The 20,831-nt window shown below is 39.5% G+C and overlaps 1 protein-coding gene across 1 annotated transcript; it reads left to right on the forward strand.

Annotated features, from left to right (window-relative positions):
• Positions 1-6,951: 6,951 nt before the first annotated feature.
• LOC127568639 (otoraplin-like) lies at positions 6,952-12,263 on the forward strand. Its single transcript, XM_052012618.1, has 4 exons — positions 6,952-7,141; positions 8,732-8,871; positions 8,970-9,083; positions 12,137-12,263. Exons 1-4 carry the CDS (start codon positions 7,021-7,023, stop codon positions 12,158-12,160), a joined length of 399 nt encoding a protein of 132 aa, XP_051868578.1. The 5' UTR covers positions 6,952-7,020; the 3' UTR covers positions 12,161-12,263.
• The last annotated feature ends 8,568 nt before the right edge of the window (positions 12,264-20,831 follow it).

Here is a 20,831-nt window from a genome sequence, read left to right on the forward strand (position 1 = left end):
ACTGATCTCTCCTGTACTCTCTGCAAAGCCTTCACATGTGGTGCCCAGAAATGGAAAAAGAGGATTGTCCAGTTGAATTTCCAACATGACCCAAAACAACGTGGAAATGGTTATTATTGAATTTCACTCTAGAAAATGTCCATTTTAATTGCATAGCACTGAAATGAACAGCACTTAGTGATCAAGTTTCCAAGTTTTTTTAAAGCCAAGGATCCCATATGCTTGATCAACAGCTTTTCTAAATTATCCTACCACCTCAAGGACTCAGATGCAAGCACCCATTCTTTCTTCCCTATCCCCTTGGTCTTAGTCTTCTTGCAGTCACCTTTGCAATTCTACTAGTTGGTTGTTAAAATAAAATTAGTATTGATCTCAAACATGCAGAGCATAGGAATGCCTGTTATTCACCCGCTCAGGCATCCACCGATCAATCCAGCTAATTGGTAACATATTTGTCTGTGCTGGTTCCTTTGTAGAGCTGACTAATTACTTCCAGTCCCTTGATCTTTTCCCATAGTACTTTATTTTTCCTTTGAAGTATTTACATTGCTTTTATACTCTATTTATAACAAAGTATATTTTATGGCTGTCTTTAAAGCCTCCTGGACTTGTCCTGCTACCATAAAAGCTTTATACTGTATATGAACACCTTCAGGTCACTCTGCTCCTGCATCTCAGTCAAAACTCTACTTTGCCTTTTTATTTGCCTGCTCCATTTTGTCTTTTTAAATTCTTTCTAAAATTCACCACTCTATACTTGTCTGCATTAAATTTCATCTGGCATTTGATACTTCATCAATATGTTTATGTCCTCCTGAAGTCTGTTACTACCCTTCTTATTTCTCACTGTATTATCAAATTTCACATCATCTGCAAACTCAGTAATTTGGCCCTATATATGCATTTCCAGGTATATCCAAAAGGATAGTTGTCCTAATACTGACTCTGGGGAGAGTGGGTGCCACTGTATACTTTCCTACAGTCTGAAAAATAACTGTTTACCATTACTCTCTTCTTTCTGACCCACACTTCCACAGTCCAAATAAATATATGAGCATTTGATTTTATTTTCCAAGTTTATTATATGACACTTGCCATTTGAAACTCCATATGCGCAACATCAAACACACTATCCTCATCAACCTGCTTTGTTACTTCTTCAACATTTTTAATGATAATTCATGTGCTATTAGTTTCCATTTTTGGAAGTTCATAAAAATCTCTTGCCAGTTGGAGATCCAGCAGATCTAATATCCTGGCCAATGTTTTTTTTTACAATTGTAATGATTTGATTATACACATCTTGGGGGCTCTTTTTTGGAGATTTAAGTAAAACTTCTTTGCAAATTTTTTTATGAGCAAAGAGCTTCCTGTTATCTTACATTATTCACCAGAAATATGTAACTTTGGTTGGTCTTACTCTCAAAATTGCATATTGTGTCATAGAGACTTTTGAAAAGGACTGAAGGAGCAATTACCAGATTTTGGAATCTGTATTATGAAGTGAGATTCAAAGAACTAACAAGACTAACAAAAGAAATGGGAATACAGGGAAGGGAATTATTTCTATATTTCGCATTTCTTGACTTTTTTGATAACATTAGGAAATGGAGAAGCATTTACTTGTGGAAATGAACAGAATTTATTACCCTGGAGAGAAGTGTTGTGAAGTAGACTTCTGTCAACACCAGGAAATATGTCAAGTCACACCTTTAATGTAAAAGTTGGATGGATACCTAAACAACAATAGCAATTAGGATTATAATTATGAAGAAAAGGTAGTCATGGTAGTTGCTTCGCAGCAAATACCAAGGGCAATCTGATGCCAGAGAAAGCAACCTGAAAGTAATACAGACGCAGGCAGGGAAGAAAGGTTTGAATTATAACACAGCTTTCATGGCTTCTGGTTGTCTCAAAATCCTTTACAACCAATGAAATATGCTTGACGTGAAGGCATTGTTGTTTTCTTCATCTTCTCCTCAGACATTCCCTTGAGATCGAGGATAACTTGCTTCCATTTTGGTTTTCTGAGTTCTAGGGTGACAGATAAGGCTATTGTGGAAACTGTGAACTGCAACACAGAAGGGGCAGTAGGTGCACAACAGGGCAGGCAGGTGGGTATTTTGTGAGTGCTGTGCGGCTAACAGTTAGGGCTTCTAGGTGCCATTGACGCACTGATTCAAGGTGCTCAATACCATTGCAAATGCTCCTTCACCACTTTGAGCAGTCATGGGCCAGAGATTCCCAAAAGTCAGTGGGGATATTGCATTTTTTTCTAGGTAGGTGTTGTGCACATCCTTGATATTTTTATCCTCTGTCTGGGAATCTCTTCCTGTGACAGATCTCAGAATGAAGTGTCTATTTCAGGAGTTTGATATTGGGCATGTAAACAACATTGTGATTTTGTAAAGTAGGGAACAAATATGTAGGGAAATCAGCAGCCAACTTGTACAGAGCAAGCATCTATAAATATTAATGTGATAAAAATACCAACATTGGTGACTCATTGATGTACAATGGTCAGGATATGAGGGAAAGCTTCTCCACTGTTCTTGAAAATAGTGGATTGGGATCTCTTACACTCATTAGAGAGGACAGACAGAACATCAGTTTTATGCCTTATCCACAGGATCTCTGAGATCGTAGTACTCTCTCAATGTTGTAAGGAAGTATCAGTCTGGGTTTTTCTGTTCCAGTCTCTGAAGTGGGACTTAACCTTCCTGTGGAGTACCTTAGGGCATTTTTCTAGGTTAAAGGTGGTTTGTTAATACAAGCTGTTGCTCTTGTTGTTCTTGCTTCTTTGCCTGAATCCTCGCACCCATTTCTGGAAACAGAGCTGTAACGCTTGTCAGAAGGTCGATGTATATTTAAAATCTAGTTCCCAAAGCAAATCATGACTGCAGACTTGATGCCACAAATGTGATGCGCAAAAGCTCAACTAATCTAAATAGTGCAAGGTTCTTTGGAATTGCAATTTTATGCTTTGATTGGCAATGTCCCAAAGACATTACAGGATGATCAATACACACACTAGAGCAATGGCATTTTTGTAGCAGCTTTAACACAGTTAAACACCCAATGTGCATTGAGAAGCATTACCAAAGAAAAATTAACACATAGGAGATATTAGAAAACGTCACCAGCAGCTAGGTTAAAGAGACAGGATTTTAGGAGGAATGTAGTGAGAATTGGGAAGGAAATTCCTGAGTTTATGGCCTATACACTGGAAAGATAAAGGGGATTCACAAGAAGACAATGGGAAAAGCAGAATGGAATAGCTGTATGGATTGAGGAGGATGCAGAGTTGGCTTAGCGAGAGAAGACAGAGAGTGGTAGGAGATGGTTATCTCTCTGATTTGAGGCCTGTGACTAGTGGTGTGCCACAGGGATCGGTGTTGGGCCCGTTGTTGTTTTTCATTTATATTAATGGGTTAGATGATAATGTGGTAAACTGGATCAGTAAATGTGCAGATGACACCAAGATTGGGGGCTTGGGGACAGCGAGGAAGGCTATCAAAGCTTGCAAAGTGATCTGGACCAGCTGGGAAAAATTGGCTAAAAAATGGCAGATGGAACTTAATGCAGACAGGTATGGGGTGTTGGATTCGACTGTTTTAAGTAGTTTTTTTTAACATATAGTGTTTAATACACCTCAAGTGGCTGCACAAGGAATGGCCGCTTCCTAGCTTATTGGTTTGTCCATCGGGTGAATACGTGTTTTCTCACTGGTTGTTTTTGCCACAGGTATCTAATAGGTTTTCTGATTGGACTATTGTTAGCTAAGGAGTACCTCTTATCTCAGGTATAAAAGGTGTCGTTTTTGTTAATCACTCTCTTTGCTTATCTCTCTCTCTTGCCTCTATCACTCTCTTGCTCTCTTACCCCCCGGCCCTAACTCATCTTTTTTAGTTCCTTTTATCTCGGCTCATCTCCTAGTAGTAAAGTTAGCGCCATGTGCTCTGTGACTGTTTCTTTGTTTTAAACTTTTCCAGTAAAACTTTGTGAAGCACCAAGTTGTTTTCAAGTCATTCCTGGACTCCTGAAAGAACCTGCGGATTCGAAAATAACTGGATCTGACAAAGGCTGATAGGGTGAGTGCATGCAGGCTTTATCCCCAAAGGTTGGGTGAGACTAGAACTAGAGGACGTATGTTTAGGGTGAAAGGTGAAATATATAAGGGGAATCTGAGGGGGAAACTACTTCACTCAGAGGGTGGTGCAAGTGTGGAATGAACTGCCAGCAGAAGTGGTGGATGCGGGTTCAATTGTAACATTTAAGAGAAGATTGGATAGGTGCATGGAAGAGAGGTATGGAGGGCTATGGTTGGGTGCAAGTACATGGGACTAGGCAGAAAACCAGGTTGGCGTGGCCTATATGGGCCAAAGAGCCTGTTTCTGTGCTGTAGTGCTCTATGACTCTATGATTCTAGATTGGGAGAGGGCAAGGCCATTGAGGGATTTGGGCACAACTTTAAAATAAAGGTGTTGCTGAACTGGGAGTCAATACGAATCAGAAAGCAAATGGGTGATGAGTGAACAGGTCTTGGTGGATTCTCATCATTTCTATGTCAAGGATGAATGTCCAAAGTTATAGAACAGCCTAGCTTTCAGATAATGCCATTTACATCTTCTGGAAGGAAGGGAGGCACTGAAAGTTGTCTTTTTCACCATGGAGATAGAAGCTCCATTCGTTAGGCATCACAGTAGGAGGAAGTAACAACAACAATCAGTCTCTATCTCTCTCTTTCTCATATGGCTGGATACTTTCAAAAGGAAATAAGTACATGAGAGAAAAGAGAATAGAATATTATGTTGAAAGGCTAAGGTGTGAGGCCTATGCCAGAAGAACTTTAAAAATATTGCTCAGTTGCACAAGATGCAAAATCAAACATATAAAGAACTTTATAATTTTGATATCAATGATCATGAGCTAACCTTGAACATCACCGTTAATTAATTAGTTAAATAATTCTGGAGTTAGAAAGGCTGGTATCAGCAACAGTGGTAATGATTGTCATAAAAGTTATAGCCTTACCTTGCCTTCTCTGTGTGATTCCAGAGCATTGACTCTTTACTGCAATTTGAAATACTCAAGCGAGTCACTATGTTCAAGGCCACTTTGGAATGGGTGACAAATGTTGGTTTTTCCAGAAATTCCCACTTTCTGTGAATGAATAATAAAAACACACAGCAATCCTTCATTTGTCACATGTGAGGAAAAGAAAAATATTCTCAGAGACTCTGACAATAAACACTCTTACCTCTTTATTGTTTTCCCAAACAACAAACCCCCACACTGATGGAGGGAGGATCATTCAAGTAACTGGAAGGAGAAGGCAGCACAGTAGTGCAACAGTGTTGTTGCTGCCTCATAGGTCGAGCAAGCCGAATTCCAGTGCTACCTGTGCAGAGTTGGCATGCCCTCCCTATGACTGAGAGAGTTTACCCTGGATGCTCTGGTTTTCTCCCACATCTCAAAGATGCATTGATTGGTAGGTGAATTGGGTAATGTAAATTACACCTAGAGTATGTGGACAGTAGGAGAATCATAGGGGAGCTAATGGGCATGTGCAAATGAATAGAGTACAGGGAACTAAATAGGGGATTGGGATTGACGGGATTGTTTTGTGATCTGACATGGACTTGATAGATCAAATAGCCTCCTTTTATGTCTTAAGTTAATATGAGAAGCTTGCTAACATTGCCTGAAGCAGGAATACGTAATTGGCAGTTCAATTCTTTTAACTAGCTTGATGACCTTCTTCATGGAGTATCTTAGTAATATAGGATCCTTAGACTACACTGAGTTACTTAGCTTGAAAGACACAAGGACTGCTATAGTTCCAATGGAATGTGTAACATGGAACAGGCAAGTTAGTCCATCAAGTCAGTACTGATGTTTGTACTCCATGAATTCTCACCCATGGCATAGGCCTCACCTTAGCCTTTCAACTTATTTTTTCTATTCTGTTTTCTCTCATGTACTGTACTTATTTCCTTTTTGAAGTATCTAGCCAATTGTGTCAAACATTTTCTGTCAGAGAGTTTCACATTCTAACCATCCTCTGAATTATGAACTTTCTCCTTATTTTCCTGATTTGATCAGGGAGACTCTGAATGGTGGTGGGGTGGGGGGTGGGGGAGGGTGGGATTTATTTAAAAAAATACAGAAGTAGATCATATGAGCCTACAGTCTACTGTGCCTTTCAGTACAATCATGGCTGATCGCCTTGCCCACTTTCCTGTCTCGTCCTGATTACTTAGCTTCCTGCTCCTGAATGCTGCAAATAATTCTTGATGCTAAGGGAGAGCAAGGTAGGGCTTGTGATGATGGTTCCCATGAAGGAATATCCAGCCAACACCATCAAGGCATTTATATAACAACAACCACAAATAAAGGATCAGATGAGCGTTCTATTCCAGAGCTACACCCAACCAATAGATTGATGGCTTTCAGTAACAGGCTGAATTTAACTGACAGAGTAAAAATTAGCCCATATAAATACATTGTGATTAAACACTTAAATGTAACTTTCTGACTTGTGTAAGGAGAAGCTTATTTGTCCTCTTGCATTCTGCAGTTTTATTCAAAACAGTCCATGGAACCTATGATCACAGCATCCAAAAATACTTCATTTAAAATACTGTACTTGTTTTAAATGGATCTAAGTATGCAGCACTGAAACACTTCTGTTTTTCCAAGCAATTAGTACTCCCACATTTACTTATGTAAGTATTTACTGCAAGGTAGGAAAGCTGTTTGGATAAGTAATACAGCCTGTATTTCCTTTCTGCATCCCTTCTCAACAATCCTGCACCATCCCCCGCCCCCAGTCTACATCATTGATGACACAAGTCTGATTATTTTGCTGGAGGAAATGTCATTGGTGGCAAATGTTTATGCAGATGTTTGGTTTCTGCTTCCAGGGGGAAAGCAAAGTTTTTTGGCAAGGAGAGATTTGATTCAAACGATCTGAAAGCACTAAGAGAAAGCAAAAACCTTACAAATTGCAAAATTAAAATGGCATGTGTTGCCCGCTGTCTATTCTCACTTTTGTTAATTGGATTGGCACAAGTTGTAAGAGCAGATTACATGGACAAACTTGCAAACAAAAAGATCTGTGCTGATGAGGAATGTAGCTGTAAGTAGATTCTTTTCATTTTTGAGACTGGAAACCTAGAAATCTCTCTTTATGTATGCTCATTGTTATTGCTAATACATTCTATATTCAGCAGCTATTAATAATATGCACACACACTTTAAATATTTTTTTGCAGTTATTTTCCACATTTAAACTTGGCTTCTATTGCCCTGGAATATAAATTGCTATTCATTGTCTTATAATATATGCATTCTCAGTCACTGTTAACATTGCTCCTTTAGCAAAATAAGGATACTTACCTATGCAAATCAAGCAATTTTCTTTCTGTTGCTATTAACATGATAGATCAAGCTCACCTAAAGGGGCAAGTCTCAAAGCATTTCAGTGCGATCCTGACATTTGCCACATTATCTATAATTGTTGTTGTTTTGCATCAAGTGTCTCTGTAAAGTTATTTTCTACAAAGCACGAAAGGGGGCTGCTTTCAGATATTCATTTCACTTCAAAGTGATCGACAGTCTGCGCCAGAGGTGATCAATTATAGCAAATGTTTCCTGACAGAATAGTAAATGAGAAATCATTTCTAATTTAAGATTCTTGCCACCCAAGAAGAGCAAGGTCTGCCCTTTAAAAAGAAATCTGAGCTTAACGGAGCTTGCACTGTGCAGATGTGGGGCTTGTTCAGGTCTCACTACCAGTATTTGAAAATTGAGAAGTCAAGCTTCACTGATCTGCTGCTGCAATTTTCCATTTTGACAATGCCATAATGACATTTTTTAAAAAAAGGGCAAAGCAGACCAAATTCAGATTCTCAAATATCAATTCTTGATGTGCTGGTAGCCACTAAGGTATTAATAATAGAGAGAAAGACTTGTATTTATAGGGTCTGTCATAATTTCAGAACGTCCCAAAGCACTTTTCAAAACTCTTGAAATGCAGTCACATTTAAAGTGAATAAAAGGACATAGCCAATTTATTTACAGCAAGGTCCCACTAACAGAAATGTTATAGTGATTAGATAATCTGTTTTACTGATGTCGTTTGGCGATCAAATATTGACTGACAGACTGGGGATAGTTCCTCTTGTTCCTCTTCAAAGTAGGCCCATGGAATCTTTTATGTCCATATAAGAAAGCCGGTGGGATATTGGTTTAACATCTCATTTTAAAATCATTGATGCAGAAATTCACTCTCATTTGTTGCTACCAAATGCATCAGTAGCTGCTGTGCACTCCTCTGTTTCTGATCCTCAGTTCTATTGAAGTCAATGGAATTGAATTTTGGATTTTGAGTACACCACTCCTATATGGTGCAAAAAACAAAGACATCTTTCTACTCCGCTACTGACAGTTCAGTATTCCCCCAGTACTGTCCTGGAATGTAAGCTTAGATTTTTTTTGTGCTCAAGTTGCCGGCGAGGGACTTGAATCCACAACCCTCTGACTCAGAGGTTAGATTTCTAGCAACTGAGACATGGCTGACAGCCAGCACATTACTACTTTTTAGGAGAACGTAAGCTTCACAGGCTATCATTGCTTTCATTTTATGCTGCGGTGAAGAAAAAGTATCAGAATATCCTTTGCATCCTCTGGAGACGAGGTCAAGTAAAAAAAGTGGTTTGTCTTTCAGATGTTATCTCAATTGGCCAGGTGGTTGATGATTACAATGCACCAGACTGCAGGTTTCTATACCTTAAGGAAGGACAGTTGATATACGTGTACTCCAAACTGGTACGAGAAGGTCAAAGTGGAGAGTTCTGGTCTGGTAGTGTAAGTAAATCTAGTATACCTAAGGAATTAAAACAATTCAGTGATAAAAATATTGACTCTTTATGTATCACATTGTGATATTTGCTCCCCTATTGCAGATTTACGGTGATCATCAGTATATGGATCAAATGGGTATAGTAGGTTATTTCCCCAGCACTTTAATCACTGAGCAGCACATATTCCAGAACACAACAATGGAACTTCCCACCACTGTGAGTACTTTATTTAATAAAAATAACTTTAAAAGTAAGTTCACAGAAATTGAAATACCCGTAGGTCTCAAGCCTGCTCTGCTAGCCAATCACAGGTGATACTGTGCCTCATCTACTTTTCCACTCTTATCACTTGATTTCTCTGATGTCCAAAAATCTAAGAATCTCAGTTTTGAATGCATGCAACAACTGAGAATCGACAGCACTCTGGAGTAAAGAATTCTAAAGAACCTGAATCCTCTAAGGAATCTCTCATATCTAAAACAGCTGACTTTTTTGTTGCAAGACAATGCACCCTAATTCTACAACTAGCAATTACTTTCAGAAACCTATATATTTCATTGAGGTCACCGCTAAGCTCCAGTAAGTTTAGGACAATGTTACTCAATTTCTCCTCATTGGACAACCCCTCAACCATCTAGTTAACTTAGTGAATCTGAGCTACACTTCCACAAGGTTATCATAGTTTATGAGACTAAAATTACATGTGGTGATCGCAAATGTTATGCCGCCGAAGTGTCATAAAATTGGAGAAAGACTCCTTTGCCCTGTGCTTCAATCCCTTTGCAATAAACATCAACGTACCAATTACATTCTGATTGTTTGCTGAATCTGCATGTTAAAACTTCCTTCATTTCATAAACTAAGACATACAGATCTCTCTGTGTAGTAACATTACATTATTCCATATTGTACTCCTACTCTTTCACCCGTTCACTTAATTTGATTATATCCTTTTTGCATACTCTTAGGCTCAATGACCTTCCTCACTTACCCATTCAGATTAAGATGTGTGTTTCCAATCCACCCCATATACTCTTGCCCATTCCTCCCACCATGTGCTGAATTTGGTAACGTTAAAGTAAAGCCATTAATATAGATTGAACTATATTTGTTGGGCTTGTTTTAGGTTAGGTATCAAACAAATTATAAGACCTCTGTCTTATGCTGGGTTTAGATTAGCCAATTTTCGTTGAGTTTTAATGTATATATGGGCAGATTTCTAATGAATGTTAAAGGATATGAAGCCAAGGTGGCCTATGAGAGTTCAGATATAGATCAGCTATGACTTCACTAAACCTGTGGGTATAAGAAACAGGGGCAGGAGTAGGTCAATCAACCCCTTGACTCTGCTGTCCTTCAGTAAGGTTATGGCTGATCTGATTTTGGCTTCAGCATCTCTTTCCCCATACACCTTAACTTCCCTGTATTTCAAATGTCTGTCAATCTCTGCCTTGAATACATTCAAAGTCTCTTCCTCCTCAGCTCTCTAAAGTGGAGAATTCCAAGGATTCACAACCAAAAGAGAGAAGAATTTTTTCTTACTATCTGTCTAAAATGTCCCTAGTTCCAGACATGCACAACAGGGGAAACTCTCAGCATCCATTCCATCAATCCCCCTTGGAATTTAAATGTTTCAATAAGCTAAATTTTAATTCTTCTAAACTCGAGTGAGCATAGGCCCAACCTGTTGAAGCTCTCTTCATACGTCTACTTGTGTACCTCCTCTGCATTAGCTACAATGCAGGCATATCATTCCTTAAACATGAAAATCAAACTGTAAGCAGTACTCCAGATGTAGTCTCACAATGCCGGTAAAGTTGGATCTGAATTTCCCTACTTTCATATTCCATTCCCCCTGCAATAAAGTATGACATTCCATTAGCCTTCCTAAGTACTTGCTGTACTTTCGAAGTAACTTCTGCGTACAATGAACCCTAGATCTCATTGTATTCCAATAATTGCACTTTCACTCCATTTCAATAATAATATGCTTTCACATTCTTTCTTCCAAAGTGGATAACCTCACATTTTTCCATACTATACTCCATCTGCCATGTTCCTGCCGATTCACTTAACCTATTTATATCCTCCATTGTGTCCTCGCAATTTGCAAACCCACTTATTTTTGTATCTTCACTAAATTTTGCTCCAGCACGCACAGGCTTTTCATCCAAGTCATTAATTTAGAATGTCTTTCTGTTTTCTGTTTGTTATACATTCCCCTATTCATTGCCAATATATTACCCCCAAATTCATGCACTCTTATGCAGTGCGGTAACTTTTAATGGCAAAACAGTCCGAAGAGATTGAATAGCCTATACTTGTGCCAGTGTTCCCCTGTAAAAATCTGTGAATTCTGTTGCATTGGTGCTGAAGTACTACCACTATTGGTCCAAGCAACCTTTTAAAATTTGCTAATGGCTTAGTTTTTGGAATTTGGGAACAGGATTTGAAAAGGTGATTGTGGCTACTAGTTTTGTATGACCATAGTAATTTATATACACCTGTCTTCCTGTTGATTAAATTTAAATTTATAGCATTTTTTTTGGTTTATTCAATATTTTGCCTCTTTGCAGTATAATCTAAAGTTATATGTTAGGTAGGCAATGAAATAAGTGAAAGACATTTCATGCAATGAATATGGATTTATTGCCTGTGAAAGTATATAAGCAAATAACTGAGAGGACTGCAAATTGGATTATTTTGATAAAGGAAATTTAATTAAAAATAGTTAACAAAAAGGCTATAAAATAACAATTGTAATAAACATTATTAATGTCTCTTCTTTTAAATGTTACAGATTTCCTTCAGTTGTGTGGATTTTTTAAAAATATGCTAAATTGAATTTAATTCTCCTGAGTCTTTACAATTAGGTTTGCTCTCTATGCTTAAAATGTAATGCTTTTTCAATAGATGCTACAAGATCTGCAGTAGACATGCTATTAATCAGAAACGGACCTTGTATAATTACAAAAATATGTAACATGCCAGGCCCTTACTACATGATAACCTATTTCTAAACTGTTCAGTATAACTGTAAAAATTGCTGATCATATTTCTTCTGTGCAGTCTTTAACAAAAACTTCATTACAACATACTTATATATTAAAGCTATTTGGACTCATGTAGGAAATGCATTGATTTTTCACTGTATAATGACCCTGCATTTTTCTTCATCACTGATTGATGTATTATAATGACTATGGTTAAGTGTGTCATCTATAATTGGTTTTAGAATCTGATGCATTCTTATTTTAACTTTCCATCAGGCTATCGACTTCTACTGTGACTAATGCTAATGACCTACTCATCAAACTGTGCAATCAAAGAAAAAATGCAGAACAAATTCGATTTAACTGAGAAGGTCTGTTCAGTTTCTTGCTGCTAAAAGCATTAGTTCTTACTTTTTCAAGAAATTTATTAGACCAAAGGCTGAAGTCTAGTAGGGAAGATTATAAAGCCAACCTTTTCTGGCCTTTCTGTGATTTTATTTACTTGTTTAACAAACCACCAGTAATACATTTATTTTTTCCATTAACTGGTTATAAAACATCTCATTCAATGTTTTTATCAAATATTTGAATAATATGTAATGTAATTAATGCTTAAATGTCTGTACAGGAACAATGAATGGATAAAATATTACACTTGGGAAAGTTTCCTTACAACCTGAATGTTATCAGTTTTCTTGGATCTATGTGTGGTTGTTTCACATTGTTTGTCAATCAGATTATCCTTTATATTGAGGCAATCTCTAGTGTTTCAAAGGTCTGCTGTAATGCAAAAACATATGCAAACAAAATTAAAGCATATTTACTTCACTTAATCCACTTGTATGTATATATGTATGTGTCTGTGTATGCATGTATCCATGTGTGTACATCTCTGTGGGAAGGGAAAGGGTCAGCTTTATCATGACAAGACTTGCAGGGAACAGATGGCTGCTGTTTGCTAATATATACAATGGTTACTAATCTCCATCCGTCATTAACATCTGACAATCATTGCACGTGAATGGAAACAGTTGCTGACAACTGCGGAATTGTGAGAAAAGTGACAGCCTAAATTGTGCCAACAACCAGCCAATGGTTCTGTGGAAAAATAGCGACCAGAGATGAATTTGAAGTGCAGGTTGAGTTCCAGCAGCATCCAGCCAAATGAGGTTCTAACCTGTGATGTGCATTAGGATGCCCAATTTGCACCATTTGCACGTTTCCTTTGTGTAAGTGAGACCCACCTTTGGTCATGCCTCAGGCCACCAGCTTTAACTATGTATTGGGATCTTCCAGCAAATGGGAGGTATCCATTGTTCTCCTGAAGTGATTTTCTAATGTGATATTAGTACTTCAGTAGAAATTATGCAATCATATAATGGAACTTTTCATCTATGAAACAAATTCCTTTAAATGAACAATATCTATACTCAGTTTTAACCTATGGCATCACCTAGTACAAAATCAGAGAGCTGGAAGAACTCAGCAGGTCAATCGGCATCTGTGGAAGCAAAAGGTGTAAATCAAAGTTTCAGGTTGAGACCCTGCATCAGGACTGAGAGGGAACAGGAAAGATTGCCAGTATATAGCAGTATAAAGGGGAGTGGGGTAGAAGCTGGCAGGAGGTAGATTCATATAAGTCCCATCATAGTGAGGAGGAAAGCTTCTTCAAAGTTGTCATGCTTTGAGTGCAGTAAGTGTATAATGTGTTGATTGCAGCAAAAAGGTAACATGCAGATCAAGCAATACTGTTCATTTTGTTTAATTGATTTTCAATAGTTGCCTTTTTAAAAAGTATCTTGGGCTTCGGAATTGAATTCTACTGTATTGAGTTCATTCCCATGGTCTCATATTAGGTGCATCACTTTTTCAAGCCTGGTTTTACATGTGACACATATGTATTAAGAATAACATTTTAAGTAGGTTGGAACAAAATAATAGAAGTACAGTGCTTCACTCTGGAACACAGACTGCCCGGAGAATTTATGCTGGAGAGAAACTGGAATTTTGGCTGATTGCAAAAATAAACTAACTTCCTTCCTACCTACCTAATGTTAGTTCTCCAATAGTGAAGTCAGTTGAGAAAAGAACATTCTTTGGCACAGCTGATCAAATTAGCTAAACTTTCACAGAAAAACTTGAGGTTAAAATAGTTTATTTACTGTTGTTGCAAGCAGCAGCAGTATACCACAGTGGCAATGTTACCTGCCATCCAATAGGTTTGCCTTTGCATGGGCGCTGAGATGTTAAACTGGAAAGTATCTTTACCTAGATTCCTCCATTGTCACATCATAGTCTGTAGTGGAATTTGTTATTTTTTGTCCAAAAATCACACCATGTTAAATGAAGCATCTCCTGTTGGTTTTCACTCAGATGTGCCCTCTAATGGTTAGCTAGCACAATAGCTCTAGGCTCTAATTTACAGGTTTTACTGTTGAATGGAATTGATAGAGTCCCTGAAAAAAAGGAAAATAGTTATCTCTGGCTTCAGTAAATACAGGATTTCAGTAAATATTCAGAATACCACAGAACTTCATGGATCATTTCATTTCTGGATCCTTGTATACTTTGAAAATGACATGACCAACCAACCAACACTCTTGAGTTTGTAAACAGAATAGCCTGGGAACGTAATAATGAGAATGCTGCATAACAATAATAAGGCTGCATAATGAGAATGCACTTTGCCCAGAGTGAAATGTGATAAGGAGAATTCCTGGGTTGTTTGCTGTCACTTCAGAAATGAAAATGGGGACTTCCCAACAGAAATCTCACTTGCGTGTCTGACGTGAGCTCCTCATCCGATATGGATCAAGTGATGCCATTCCCTGTGCAATGTTCCTCCTGAAGAACTGCCTGGAAATTAGTCCATGTTGCAGTTAGGAGTGACAATCATCAGCCATTCCCGTAACAGCTAGGGTTGAATAGTGCTGCACCGAACTGGGACCCCACTAAGTTAAGTATCGTTACTTACCTATTATCCTTTGGCTCCCTCGATCTTCACGGGTATCAATAACTTTCCACTGCTGATATCATCCCCAATATCTCTGATTCCCCCCCCCCCCCCAGACCTGACCCCATGATGCCCTGATAAAGTTGACCATCTGATCACCCTTGGCTCTGACCACCTGATTGTTCAATAGCCCTGACATACAGTCCCCCAAGCGTCCAGTCATCTAAAGGCCCCAACCCTCCAATCCCACAAGGCTCAACCCTTTGATCTTCCTAGGATCTGACCCTCCAATTCCATGATTGCCCACTCCTCCATATAGTATAATGGAGGGCTCAACATCCACCTCTAAAACCACCCTCTCCCACCCACACTATTCCTATTCTGTAATGGCCGAAATAAAGCATCCCCCTACCACTTGAAGCCAACTCCACTTTGATAAACTTACCTGATGGGAGGAGGACCCAGACCCATAAAGGGAAGTTCATGATACTCATTTTATTTTATTATTTCAAGAGAAGTCGAAATGCTTCTCCAAGCCCCATTAAAAAAAAACTTGGGACACCCTTATCCTATTCCACTGGGCCCCTCTCCTGGTGAACACCTGATAACCTCCGATTCCAAATCCTGCTTTCATCAGTGAATTAAACTAAAAGAATATGCAGATGTTGGACATCTGAAATAAAAACAGAAAAAGCTGAAAACACTCAGCAGGTCAGGTGACATTGGTGGAAAGAGAAACAGAGACAACACTTCAAGTTGAAGGCCCTTCCTCAGAACTGGGGAAGAGAACAAACCTGTAACAGTGCAAAGTGTTACCTACACTCCCTCCCTCACCACCATTCAGGACCCCAGACAGTCCTTCCAGGTGAGGCAGCGCTTCACCTGTGAATCTGAGGGTGTCATTTATTGCATTCAGTGCTCCCGATGCGGCCTCCTCTGCATTGGTGAGACCCGACACAGATTGGGTGACCGCTTAGTCAAGCACCTTCGCTCTGTCTGCCAGAACAACTAGGATCATCTATCACCTCTCAGCTAACGTCATTTCCTTTCATTCCCCCTTCCCCACCCACCTACTTTCTCCCTCTCACCTGGACTCACCTATCACCTGCCAGCTTATGCTCCTCCCCCTCCCCCCGCCTTCTTATTCTGGCTTCTGCCCTCTTCCTTTCCAGTCCTAATGAAGGGTCTCGACCCGAAGCGTCGATTGTTTACTTCCCTCCATAGATTTTGTGTGTGTGTTGCAAGAGAAAAAACACATTTGTTTTATGTTAGAGAGAAAATGGGGGGAGGGATAGATAATATAAACAGAGTATCTGTGATAGGGTGAGGCCAGGTTTGCCATGGGGATAAGTTGTGGGCTTTTTCCGGCGATAGGTTATTGGGGGCAGTGAGAGAGAGATGAAATGCAACAAAAGCTATGAGATGAGGGCTGTTAGGAGAGGAAAAATATAAACAAAGAAACATGTAAAGGTATGAAAATCAAGGCTAAAGGACATGCCGAGCAGGTCATGCTATGCTAATTGGCAGAGTCCTTAATTCTCCATCCCACTCTCACTCTGACCAAACTGTCTGTGGCTGCTGCACAGTAATAAGCTTGAGTAAAACAATCCGTCTTCCATCTGGGATGTTACAGCCTTCAAGACTCAATTGTGAATTCTACCTCGGGTAACTCGCTTTCTCTATCTGAATCAGAACCGGCCATTTCTGCTGTAAGTGATATTGACTCTGTTTTTCCCTCTCCATTAGTACAGTCTGACCTGCTAGTCATGACCAAGAGCCCTGTATTTTGCACCCCTTCACGTTTCTTTGTTTGCAATTAGCCTGACCTGCTGAGTGTTCCAGCATTTTCTGTTTTTATTTGGCTTCCATTGGCTTGCTACAAGCAGTTCCTGCCAAATTTTAGGCAGGTCAGTGAGTTGATATTACAAAAATATAGTGTTTCATTACACTGACTAATTGTTTACTCACTTATTTTTTTATAATATTTTCAATTTTTTGTTTATGATGTTGAAACTAATTAAATCAGTTACATTTTATGGTGTTATGTGAGCACCACCTAGTGACAGTTAAGTTGCTGTTCAAGGTTAATTTAAAAAGATTGGCCAAACATGTTTGTATCATTCTTAATCATTTTTAATCTCATGTATCTGTTGAAACCGTTTTCCATCAGAGGCAGATTAGTGAGACATGCCTTGAAGCTCTAGACAAGAACATACATTGTCGTAGAAAGTGGACATCCATATATTAGTGCCGCAAAACCCAATTTTGATTTTGCCTGGAGTACATAGTACTTGAGATCATTTCCAGGTGAATTCACATCTGATGGGAATTTTGACTGCACTTCTGTGTACTATTCACATTAACATGCCTGATTTCTTGCAAGTGTCAGCCATGTTCCAAATGATGTCATCATTCACATAATATACCTTCCTGCTTGTACCAACATAAATTCAAGCAGGGTGCTCCGCATTACTAATACTGTGGAAAAGTGTTATTATAACTAAGAGCACATTGGGTTAGTTTAGTAGCTCATTTCTCTACTTAAAAGGACATGCTACTGGCATTGCAAGACTTTCTGAGCGGGTTTCAGAAATGACTTCAAGCTGCTCTGACAGCCTTAAGATCCGCAGAGTTTGCATTGCTGTGGCCATGGCTAGACACTCAAAGTGGGTTGGGAACTCAGAGCAGGAGGCAAAGATATCCCACCATGAAAAGCCTAGCCCCACAATACCTTCAGGGAGACTGCATTATACCTTAACATTTCTGATGAACAATGTATATGCAGTCTCATATTTTCCAAGACTATCATCACTGAGCCATGTGACCTTTTCTGGGAAGACCTTCAGCTGCATTGTCAGACCTGGATTATTCTCTCCATCTCCATTGTATCCTCTCAGATAATAAGAGTGGTCTTCCTTTATCATTAAAGGTGGCTTCTCCACTACTATAGTTGACAGAACCCTTGAATGCATCTTACACCTTTGAACCCCTCACCTCCCAATCAGAGCAAGAACAGAGTTTCCCAGTCCTCACCTTCTACCCTACCAGCCTCCACATGCAACAAATTATCCTTCCTAATTTCCACCACTTCAGTATAATTCCACCACTAGACACATATTCCCCTACACCTGCCTTTCAGCATTCCAAAGTCGTGGTTCCCTTTAAGACTCCTTGGTCCACTATTCCATCTCCACAAACCATTCCCCTTGTCACAGTATTTTCCCATGCATCTATGTGTGTAACCCCTGTTCTTTTACCTCATTTTTTCTCCTCATCCAGGGACACAAACAGTCCTTCCAGATGAAACAAAGATTCACTTCCACTTCTTCCAGTCTTGTGTCTTGTATCTGGTGTTCACAATGTTGAGGCAGACCCTGAAGGGCAGCAGGAGCAGAAGATTACTTGGGATATCTTGTGCATGGATGTCATCTTTCAGTGAGCAGAGGAAGCAGTCAATGGCTGTACAGGAAAGAGGGGACTTCACAGGAGAAGGATGATTTTCATAAGGCGCCTGCAAAATAAAATTCCCCATTGCAACCTGAATAACCCTCTCCACATTCCAAACTCTTAAGAGTGAAATAATACTTCAGTTATCAGCCAGGAGAGAAAAATGGTGCATAAAGTTTTTGCAGTTCCACCTACATTTAATATAACACATAAATAAACAGTCTCTGCATTAAGTATTCCAAAGGCTTACAACAATACCTCTGCATTTCCTAATGAGTGGCACCTTACTTAAAGACTCAGACCTCTCCACAAATACATTTTCAGTGAGGATCTCCTCTCTGCAGGTGTAAATAGTTGTGGGTAGATCACCTTGACATATCCTGTGAGTAGAAAATTCAGCATTGGTTCTTTGTGTGTGAATTCTCAGTCCTGCAGGAGTAAATTGTGACCACTCCTGCCAGTGACGAGTGTATTGTGGAGGGTCGTGGCTGTCACGTGACAACACTGCCCCTACCTGGTCAGAAGACACACTACTGCCAATCAAGGTTTGGCCCTGCCCTGCCCTGCCCATCAGTGCACACCTGGCCCTTGGTCTTTTTAAATTACCTGGGCTGGACCCCCTAGCCCTCCAGCACTATAAAGAGTGCCACGTGCTTGGCTCAGCCTCTTTTTCCTGCCCCAAGGGATCACCCTGCTTTGTCCCAGGCCGAGAACCGGTGGAACAGCACTGGAGAAATCGTTGGTAAGGTGTGCACTGTTAGAAGGGTTGGGAGCATCTTAGTTAGTATCCCTAGTAGCATAGAGCCATGCCTGCACTGAGTCAAGGGGTGGCGGGTATCGTATTGTTTTTCCTTGGTTGTATGTTCCCAGTCTGGTGTGCGTGTGTGTGTGTATTTTACCCCTGTTGCGATTTTCCCACGCTCGCTGTAAACAGTGTGTGTGTGTGTGTGTGTGTGTGTGTGTTATTCCTGTTACCATTTTCCCTTGTTTGTCTTTTGCAAATAAAATCCTTTCCTGCCAGACTGTGTTCAGAGTCCTTTACTTTTGAGATCCTCCCAATCAGTCTACTCATTCACAACATTGAGTCTGACAGGTCTCAATGCCCCCTGGCACACAGGATTTTCATCCTAGTATGTATCTCATTGACCAGGACTTATATGTCCATGTGAGTGATTGACCAGGACTTATATGTCCATGTGAGTGATTGTGATAACTCTTTCCTTCCTCCCTTCAGTGTCTCTCTCTTGCATGGCAATGCCAGCATGTGTTGTTGCTGTGTGTCTGCAATGGGGAATACACTTGCAAGGTCTGAAATCCTTCTCAGAAAACGCTACAGTAAAGTGTCAAGAGAGGCACAAAATTTCTTAATTTGTAGTTGATATCAAATTGGGGCTCATTGGCTGTAGCCTTCATATTCTTCCTACCAAATACTGAACAGAACTGTAATAAATTACAGGAGGACAAAATTAAATTTCCAGAATAGGCAAACAACTGGAAAATAATGTTCAATTTAGATTAGTGCAAGGTAGTATGTTTTAGTAGGAAGGATATAAAAGTTGCATCCAACGAGGTACATGTTTAGGTGTTGTAGATGAACAAGGGGATCTCAGAAAAGAAATACACAATTCATTAAAGGCTGAGCCATGGATTAGAAAAGCCATAAAAAAAGCACCAGGGTTTATTTCTAGAGGGATTAAACTGAAGAAGTAGTGAGGTTATGCTATATCTGTATCGAACTTTGAATAGGTTCAGTAAAGATTTGGTACGTAGAGTACTGTCTTGTACAGTCCTGGTTACCATATTATGAAAAGCGTATAGAGGGTACAAAGGACGCTAGAACCGTGAGGATATATTTATCAAGGAAGGATGAACAGACTTAGTCTCTTTTCTCTGGAGAAAGGCGAGATGAAGGGAAAGGCTTAACAGACTTCTTTGAAATGATGAAAGTTTTTTATTGAGTGGGTATAGAGAAGATGGGAAGAGCATAACTGAAGGTCATCAGCATAAGATTTTTGAGTGATGAAGTTTCTTCCTGATTCCCTAATGGATTTCATTACCCAAAAATAGTAGTGAGAATGTGGAACTTGTTACCCAGGGAATAGTGAGGGGAGGCAGACAAACGTTTGATGGAGAAGATAATAGGGGGCTCAGCTGCTAGATTTAGGAAAGGCATAGGAAGGTTTGAGTGAAGCATTAATGCTGATGTGGACTGGTTGCTCTGAATGAATAACTTTCTCTTCACATCCGTCCTATATGAGTCATTATGTTGAGACAGTGGCCCCTTGTACTTGACTCCTCAGCCAAGGAAACATCTTCCCTGCAGCAACCCTTAAGAATTTTATTTCGTTACCTCTCATTCTTACAATCTGTAGAGAATAGAAGCCGAGTCTAGTCAATTTCTCCTCATGTTACAGTACAGACCTGCTACCCCAGAAACCTGGTGATTCTTGCGAATTTCTCTGTAGTAAGCGTGCCCTTTCTTGGGAAAGGTGACCAAAATTGTATGCAGTATTCCAGTGTTGTATCACCAAGACCCTATGTAATTGTAGTAAGGCATCCTTACTCCTGTGA

This window comes from Pristis pectinata, chromosome 3, assembly GCF_009764475.1.
Source record: "Pristis pectinata isolate sPriPec2 chromosome 3, sPriPec2.1.pri, whole genome shotgun sequence".
Taxonomy (NCBI): domain Eukaryota; kingdom Metazoa; phylum Chordata; class Chondrichthyes; order Rhinopristiformes; family Pristidae; genus Pristis; species Pristis pectinata.

Coding starts and splice junctions, on each gene's coding strand:
- LOC127568639 (XM_052012618.1), top strand. CDS start 7,021: ATGGCATGTGTTGCCCGCTGTCTATTCTCACTTTTGTTAATTGGATTG. Junction 8,872..8,969: donor GAGAGTTCTGGTCTGGTAGT/GTAAGTAAATCT, acceptor CCCCTATTGCAG/ATTTACGGTGATCATCAGTA. Junction 9,084..12,136: donor CAATGGAACTTCCCACCACT/GTGAGTACTTTA, acceptor ACTTTCCATCAG/GCTATCGACTTCTACTGTGA.